We start from the raw sequence: 9386 nt of genomic DNA on the forward strand, positions 1-9386 counted from the left end.
GTACCATGTCTGAAGGGTTATGTTTAGTTACAAAGGTACTATACTGAAAGTGTTTGGTGGTCCACCTTCAAGTGGGTCACCCTGTTGTATGGAGATGCAAATCTCTGCAGCACTGGGCTGATGCCCCAGGTCAGGCCAAGCCAGCACATGTGTACTTACGGAAAAGGGCTACATGTGATTTTCTGTTGTGATATCAACAAATATTCAAATACCTGCATCAGGGAAGTAATTGCATTTTTGTCATGATGTAACCTTTTTTCTTCTTTTTAAAGTTAACAAAAGTTTTTTAAAGTGTTAAAAAACAGCCAAGCTAAACTGTATTTTTCTCTCTCTGTCTGACAGGAGGCCAGTTTGTCTGTGTGGATGCTTTTCAGTGACAACACAGCCGCCACTCTGACTTACTTTGATCCCAAAGACTACAACCTCAACGCCTCCACACTGGATGACAGAGTTGTGTTGATATCCCAGGAGCCTCAGCAACGCTGGCCTGTGGTGGTGGCAGAAGGGGAGGGATCTGGTGAGATGGTGCGTTTAGAGATGACCATCTGTGAGGCCTGCCAGAAAACCAAACGCAAAAGCGTCATCGCATCTGCTGCAGTTTATGTCAAGGTCCGCTTTGGCCCAGAGGAAGATTCTGAGGAAGAGGCAACAACCGAGGGCGAAATAGAGCTGGTGCCCGTCACCAGGCGTCCAATCATTGATCCGAACATCAGTGGAAGAATTTATGAGACATCTAATGAGCAGCCTGCCAGTGTTCCCATTGATTACACCAATTTCCCCACCATTAGCAACCAGGAGCGACCAACTGAGAGTGACGAAGAGGAGGAAGATGAATTTGTGCACTCACCCCGTAACATGACCGACCTTGAGATTGGCATGTACGCTCTTCTGGGTGTATTCTGTCTGGCCATTTTAGTCTTTCTCATCAACTGCATTGTCTTCGTGCTTAAATACCGCCACAAGCGGATCCCACCCGAGGGTCAGGCCAACATGGACCATTCCCACCACTGGGTGTTCCTGGGAAACGGCCAGCCACTGAGGGCCCAGTGTGATCTGTCACCACAGCAGGTAGAAAGTCCCAGTAACCCTTTGGAGGGCGTACAGACTTGCTGCCATGGGGACCATCACAGCAGTGGCAGTTCCCAGACTAGCGTTCAAAGCCAGGTACACGGGCGGGGCGATGGCAGCTCCGGGGGCTCCACGAAGGAGAACGGCGAGGAGGCCAGTTCACCCACCTCCAAGCGCAAGAGAGTCAAGTTTACCACCTTCACCACCCTTCCCACAGAAGAGCTGCCCTATAACTCCATCCCCATAGCAGATGAAGAGGACATTCAGTGGGTGTGCCAGGATATGGGCTTTCAAGACCCAGAGGAACTGCACGATTACATGCGCAGAATAAAAGAAATAGCCTGAGATAAGAGGTGCGGTGTGAAGCACAGCTCTCAGCTTTCTAAAGAAACGTTCCTTTCTATTTTTCTCTTTTTCACCTAAGTGAAATATAATTTTTCACAGACTAAAAGGCCAACTGTCGTTTTGGTTAGGGTGTGTTCCATTTAGTTTGCACAGTGCTGTAATCTCATACACGCTCACACAGGAGAGAATGCGAGGAAGCCAAAGACTTGAACAGAGGATCTCAATCACTAGAGAAATCTGTAAATCTTGGCTACAGGAAACATGTTTCATGGGGAAGCCGAGCCATGGCCAAACGTGAGAGCTGCTCCAGCTCTCTTATTTTCAGATTCTAAAGAACGCCTGACACGGACAGGAATGTAGAAGAGGTTCAGTATTGGCTGTGTTTTTGCTGGCTCAGTGGGACTCTGCAGTACTGTACCTACTCCAAACAAAGATGCCTTTGATGAACAAAAAACTGTCAAAGACTCTCATGAAAGCTATGTTAAAAAAGTCATTTTGTTTTTTGCCAAAGTAGGAAAAGCGTTCTTTTAATGGCGAAACTTTCTTCATTGTTGTTCTTGGTGCAGCACACTCATGATTTGTACTCATGTTCATTCCTTACATTTTTCTACATTTCATAGGTAGTCGAAAGCAGTGCCCTACTACTAGTCCTCTTGGTCCTGAACAAATCCAATGCCTTATAAAAAAATGGTCACAGTTCACTTCTTATATCAGCGCGGACACCCTGTTTTCTCACTACGGCTAGAGACGGTGTAGTACAACGTAAAACGCTACGACTGATCTCGAGCATGAGGTAAAATTAGAAAAGAGCTTGTGTATTGTGAGGATCTCGAACGTTCTTTGCATGGAAGGGGATCTCGAGGCACAATCAGCAACTTTTTCCAAATTTGTAAATGTTTGTATTGTAATTATATAATCATTCCTACACAAAGTAAATATGTTATCATGCATCACACGCATGCCATGTCAGGCCTACATACATGCAGACATTCCTCTCTAGAATATGTATATACCGTATTGATCCAGCGTCGCCACCCGCACGAACGTTCAACAAGTTACGTACTCAGAGGTAGAGGAGCGGGGGAGCCAGTTGAAGTCTTGAAAATTTTATAGTCTCGTGGTGAGTAGACGGTTCCCCTCGGTAATGTCACGACAGAACTGTAGCTTTTTAACAAAGTGGTATCACGTTGACTGTTGAACATGGGGATTTGCTATGCATCAGAATTGTAACAGATCTAATCCTTTGATAATTTATTTCGCCTCCTCGAGTTTGGTTGGCATCTAGCCTTTGGGCAAGATAAAAAAAATGTGCTAGTTGGAAACATTGTCACTGAACGCAAGATCCTCGAAACTCTTTGGGAAATGTCATCCACCCAGAAAAGAAGAATAAGTTATTGATTTTTGCGCTATCATTTAAATCATGGCCATCCCATGTTGTCATGCTGTTTTTAAAACACACTCTACAACGTCTGTAGTCCCTATTCTGTTCGATCTATTCCAGTGAACTCATTTGTAGAGGTCACACATTTGCTTTGTCTGAACTGAAAGGACGAGGCAAGAGACTAGTAGCAAAGAAATCAGTTGTGTTGCCACTGGCAGATGAGCTGTGTGAAAGTGTCTCAGGATGCTGACTGGCTTCACTGACAAATCAAAGTGATTGAGAACAGCACAGCCACTGGATGTCTTTCGCAGGTTTTGTTGTGCAGCAATGTGTTAATTGCTGTTGAGCTTTTAAAGGTTTCCTGACATGGGTTTTAAATCACACTAAAGCAGAAAGGGGGGAAGATCTGCCGTGTTTAGAAAGCGCATAAAATATCTCAAGTGAGACTTCAACCAAAACATTGCGAGGCAGCCAGACACATCGTAACTGAGAGCATGATGACAGCAGAGCTAATAGTATTTTTAATTGCCGTTGCCCTGTTAGCGTAGCGTATGCTTTTAGTAGTAGAGTGGATGATTGGAGATTACTTTTGAAGGCTGATGTTATTCAAGCTCTGATCTCACATAAAACAAGTTATTTTCAGGACTAATGAAGCAACCATGTGATAAAAATTTGTTTCCGTGTCACTTTTCCTTTAATTCTCTACTGCATCTAAGGGCTTGGATTTTTTTTTTCTTTTATGTTAACTGACTGGTTTTGGTGATCCTGTGAGAAAACTAATGTTACTTGCTCCCTCTGTGGTGATAATGAGCGTGAGCTCTGTTCGTCACTTAAAACATTTTATTGCCATCTTACCTGCTTTTTCAGTCCCCACAGCCTTTTTAAAGACCCAATCCAGAATTGTTCACATTAAGGCAGCGTTGTTCCACAAAAAACAGCTGTAAATGGGACAAAAACATTGAATTAGAGACAGGTTTTATATTTACGTTAAAGATATGTTTCCTGAGCTCCTTATTCATCGACTGGCCATATGTGACAAGTGTTCAATGTGATCTGAAGATGGAAATGGTTACTGCAACGTTGTAAATACTGGAGCAAAACAGGCTTTAATTTTCTCTTAAAGTTGCCATGAGATTATTTTCCATCAGTAAACCATACCTTTCAATATTCTACATGTATATAGACCCACATTTGATCCTGGATTGGGACTTTAAGGATTTGGTTTACTGCATGCCCTCTCTATGTTCCATGTGGTTGAAATGAATAATGACCTGATTCTAGTGTTTAATAATATTCAATCTGTGTTAACATCTAAAGAGAAGATGAGACGTTCTTTTTTGACAGTCCAAGCCCGTCCTTCAGCCACAGCATCAACATGATTTGCCATGAAATTAAGAGATGCAGCAGCAGCCAGCGTGAAGTGTATCAGTTTTAACCTTAAATGATGGATTCTCAGGATGAATGTAGGATTATAAACTAAACCTGGCTGTTCAGTGTTAATGTGGTCAGCCCAATCTGGTGACACTAATATAACAGATTAAGTATCTAATAGCAGCTGTACACACCGTTTCCGTAGGGTTTAATTTTTTCTTTTTCATTGATTTACTCACATTGTATGTAAATATGTTGCCTATTACATGATGCGTCTCAGAAACATTTTATTTTTCACCCTTTCCTCTGTGAATTTTAACTCTTTTTTTTGTAATGCTGCTTCGGTGACAGTGCACATATTGCTCATTTTGTATCTTCTTCAAGCTGCTAATAGAAACTTAGTCTTTTTACAACATATAATTGAATATCTTGAATTGTACCCCCTCCCCCAGCCCAGCACCCCCCATGGAAAACTGTGCACGATGTGCACGGCTCAGTCGGCTGTGCCAAGTAACCACAACACTCACGATAATATCTTAATGTACAGAGCACTGTTCAATTTCCTGTATTCTCTTGAAAATAAACCCTTGTATTTTCCCGTTATATGTAAAGTACTAAAGAAAATGCAATACACTAATGACACTGTGTGATTTTTACTGCACCCAACAGTGCTGATGATGTCTACTATGTGTCAGCAAGGATTTTCTTCAGGAGCTTTACATATGAAGGAACACTGGCCTTGAACAGAGTGTGGCATTTGATGATTATGATTTTTATACATTTTAGGAAAAGATTTCAACTGTTTTTTATGATGACTACTTTATTTCAACTCCCTAGATATTTAAAGGTCCAGTGTTTAGGGGGATTTATTGGCAGAAACAGTATCTTGTAAGTATGGTAAGTATATTTTCTGTAGTGTATAATCACCTGAAAATAAGAACCATTATGTATTCGTTCTGTGACACCCCCAGGTTTTGTACCAATCTCAGAAAGGTGAACGCATTGACAAAGCCTGATTTTTTTTTCCCGCTTCCACGTACACCAGATGAGTTGTATTCCTATGAGGTCATGCCTTTTGGGTTGCATAATGCCCTGGCAACACAGATTGATGACCAGAGTTTGGGGGGATTTGGGGGGATGTACAGTCTATTTAACTGCTGTGTTCACACCTGCCGAAGCGAACCCCACTTAGGGAGCAAACAAAATGTGTGATTGAACCGAATGAAACAGGGCAGGTGTGAACACACCCTAAAATAATTCTAACCAGGAGGCATTTCAGCTGGTTGCAATCTGCAATCCTCACAACTAGATGCCACTAAATCCCCCTAAATCTGACACACTGTTCGTTTAATATTTTACAAAAGGATTGGCACAAAAACCGCAAACATGTCTGATTTATACAGAATATGAAAGTTATGATTTTTTTATACATTTTGTGAGAAGATGTTATTTACGGTGACTGGTTAAATTTACCTCCACTCATCCCCAGATATTTAACAACAAATCTATCTTACTATATGGATCGCTGGCACATTCTGTGACACTGAAGTAAAAAGAGGAGAGGAGGTTGATCATATAGTCTTTTATTCTTTTTTGAATTTGAACCATACTGTATGTAGCTCACATCTGACACCTTTGCCTATGCATGTGTCCCTGCCAGGGTTGATCAGATCCTGGCTTGAGTCCCACTAGTGTTTGAAGTTCATGGATCACTGCTGTTCACCCCTCGCTGTGCTGGCTGTATAAACCTACTGTACCGCACGTCTATTCATCCAGCAGCTCTCGTCCAAAAAAATCCATACCTGGAGCTGTTTACTTGAAGTGTGGAGTGTTTACTCCTTTAGTTCACTTCATTTGGGCAGCTGAGATCAAAGCCTTTTGAACTCAGGTAAGGCACACAGGTCATTAGGAGAGAGTTAGAGGGTTTACAGGACTGAAGAGACAGATGCTTACATCTGATAGCCAGTTGCAAAGACTTGCGTAATGCTACAGTTTGGACACATCTTCACACTCAAAGTTGTGTCTGGAAAAAGAATTATCTAATGGCAGAAATCACAGATCTGGATTTGTACCAAAATATTATCAGCTGCTTTTTAAGTCAACCAGATTTCAGTCAGATGCATCCAAAACTGGTCGATGAAAAACACTTCAACACAGGTGAGGTAATAATACATAGATTTAAAAAAAAAAAAAAGAATTATAGAGTTGATTGTGAAATTAAAAATAGGAGAATACAAGAATTTATTCCCTTTTGCTTATTCCCGTCCAAAACAAACAAAAAAGTTCTGATCTGTAAAAACAGACTCGAGGGGAAAAACTTTTACCCATGAACAATTTGGAGACGGGACGTGATCCAGATGGTGAGGTGGAAGCCTGATTGTAGAATATTTTTTGACACACACCATTTTTGGCTTTTGCACATACGTACATTTTTAGTGTGGATCCTACGCATTGTTTTATAAATGAGACCCCAGGTCTTCATAAAGACTCAAATCTTAAAAAGTGAGTCATTTTCTGGGCCACATTCAGTGTAACTGAAACAAACTGTGTAGCCCAATAGTGATCACACTTGGCACACAAATGTTTATTGTCATATCTGTGATAAAGAAGATATGAAATGACAGGTATTGTTTATTGTTCACTCAATTGCTTTTGCTCTCGTGTACAGGTTTTAGGCCTATTTGTCTTTATTCACAGAGTAAAAAAATCCTGGAATGGATTTATAAGACCTTGTAAATGGAATAAACACATTTTGATAAAAAAAAACTTCAGCCCGGTCTGAAAGGCTGTTGTGAACTCGAGTACAGGACACTACAGGGCTGTGTTTAACTGCTGCTTTTTGCTGCATCTCTTGTCTTGTAGTTGTAAAAATAAAATGAAAATTTGAAAAGCCAAGACTCCACATGAGATAATGCGAAATCTGTGGAGATTCTCGTAAACCCTAAATGGCATTAAAATTGGTCAAATGTAAAGACACTGGAAATTTCACATGTGAACTGATTTCATTTCCGTGTGTAAAAGACAAATAAAACACTTGGCATTTATTTCAGCTACATTTCCAGTAAATCCAACACTGAAAAAAACCATGTTATAGTTATTTATCAATGCATGAGAGGCATACTTTGCAGGATTAAATAACAAAACAATGTATATGTTTATACAAATGTAATCCATCTCAATCATCACCAGTAATCCACTCTCAGTGTGTGGCGGTGTATATATCTGCAGAGATTCACCCCATTATGACGCCCCTGCTTCTGGGTCTAAAAAACAAGATGGTGAAGGCTAAAAAAATTTAAAAAAAAGCCATTTGCAGGGTAATTTCAGATACTGTGACTGACCCATGATTTTTACATTAACTTTAAGGTGATAAACACCTCCCACTGTGAGGCCCAATGTCTGTTCTGTGGTCTAAATGTAGGATTCAGCCAGTCCAGCCACACCGCAGGCTGTGACTGTGTTGTGTTTCCCTGTTACGTATAAATGTACAGTGCTTGAAGCATGCATCCATGTCAGTTTGTCATTCTGTACTCTAGCGGTCGTCCATCTCAGCTTATCCACTTAATTACACATGCGATGCTCAGATAAACAGTGAGTGCACCTCTGGTAATAACAGGACTCGTATGGTTTAACATATTATTTTTCTGATGTCATATGTCAGTGGCATTTCAGCACTGGAATAGATTAAGCTCACTGGTAATTTGTTTCAATATGGAGTGCAGGGGTGACTCCGAGTGAATCAATCTGCGTGGCCCTCTGTGAGCACACCAGCCATTTACGCCTTATCCAACCTGTAATAAAGGGTCACTTCTGCAGAGGGGCTCCTCCATACCAGTATTCACATCAAACCGCTTAGGATGAGCACTGCTGCTGGAGAAAACCTGTATGTTTCAGACAGGGCATAGATACAGCTCCTCAATATATGGGCTTAGTTCAGTGACGTTTTTATACATTTATTCTTTTTTTTAATTAACTTTCTTTATTGGTAGCAATTTCACAGGCAACAACACAACAGTCATCACAATCAGGCAGAGATGTCAAAGACTCAATATGATTTAAGAGAGGTCTCCAAGTCTTTTCAAATGAGTTTAGGGAGCCATTGAGGGAAAATCTAAGCTGTTCAAGTCTAATGGACAGTAACAGCTCTTTCACCCACCTGTTGTGAAAGAGCTGTTACTTTCCATTAGACTTGAACAGCAACAGCTCTTTCACCCACCTGTTGTGGGATGGAGGTTGAGGGTGTTTCCAATTAAGGAGTATGAGTCACCTGGCCAACAGGGTGGTAAAGGCAAGAACAGTCTGCATGACTTTTGAGGTAACAGGCTGCAAGGGGGCACCAAACAAGGCCAAGAGAGGTGCAGGAGTGATAGTAGTATTATATGCTGTGCTAAGAGTTTTGAAGATATCAGACCAGAATGTGAGGGACAGAATCAAAACATATGGGAATGGTCGGCTGGAGACTGTTTGCACCTATTACATGAATCAGTTGCATTGAAATCTGAGAAAGCCTCAAATTAGTGTAGTGAGCTTTGTGCACAACTTTACACTGTAGGAGGCTGTGCCTCGCACAGATTGAAGAGGAGTGAACCAACCGTAAGACTTGTTGCCAATAATCATCAGGTAGCGTGGTTCCCAGCTCTTGCTCCCAAGAATCCCTGGGGGCCGGACGCTGGGCTATCAATAGTAGAATTGATAAGGCTGTAAATGCAAGAAATTAGCCGCTTTTGTTCAGGATCAAGAGCCAACAAAGAGTCTACCAGAGTTTCTGGAGGACGACTAGGGAATTTGGGGTTCTGATTCCAAATAAAATGCCTTAGCTGAAAAAAACGAAATAGGTGGGATTTAAGTCGAAATTCTTTGAGAGCTCAGAAGAGGACATAACAGTCCCTTGGTTGGTCCTTAAAGATAAGATAAGATAAACCTTTATTGTCTGTCACAAGTAACAGAAATTCGTCTTTGGCAAGCTCCGAAATAAAATAGACAAGAACACACACGTGTGCTCAGCCGTAAAGAAAATATTTTTTCCATCGGATGTCTTAGTTACAACATTATTGAGCTAACTGGAGTAGTTTCATGTCGTATCCGACAACGGGAGGCTTTTAACAGATGATGTCCTGTTGTTAGCTTTGCTGCTGCTGTTAGCTGTCCCTGTCAGCTGCAGCCACTGATGCTTTCTAGACATCCTGATTTCCCAAAACTGAATACATAGCAACACAAAACT

At 41.3% G+C, this 9386-nt stretch overlaps 1 protein-coding gene across 3 annotated transcripts in view; it reads left to right on the plus strand.

Annotated features, from left to right (window-relative positions):
• Nucleotides 1-4829, plus strand: part of tmem132e (transmembrane protein 132E) — a 544945-nt gene extending 540116 nt beyond the window's left edge. For 2 of the 3 annotated variants that reach the window (XM_050034264.1, XM_050034273.1), the window contains exon 9: nt 343-4829. In XM_050034264.1, the coding sequence (XP_049890221.1) occupies nt 343-1413 (1071 nt within the window). In that variant the 3' untranslated portion in view covers nt 1414-4829. The remainder of the gene's footprint in view (nt 1-342) is intronic. The other variant, XM_050034256.1, reaches the window with a different exon arrangement.
• Nucleotides 4830-9386: the final 4557 nt, after the last annotated feature.

The sequence above is a fragment of the Epinephelus moara genome, chromosome 3 (genome assembly GCF_006386435.1).
Source record: "Epinephelus moara isolate mb chromosome 3, YSFRI_EMoa_1.0, whole genome shotgun sequence".
NCBI lineage: Eukaryota > Metazoa > Chordata > Actinopteri > Perciformes > Serranidae > Epinephelus > Epinephelus moara.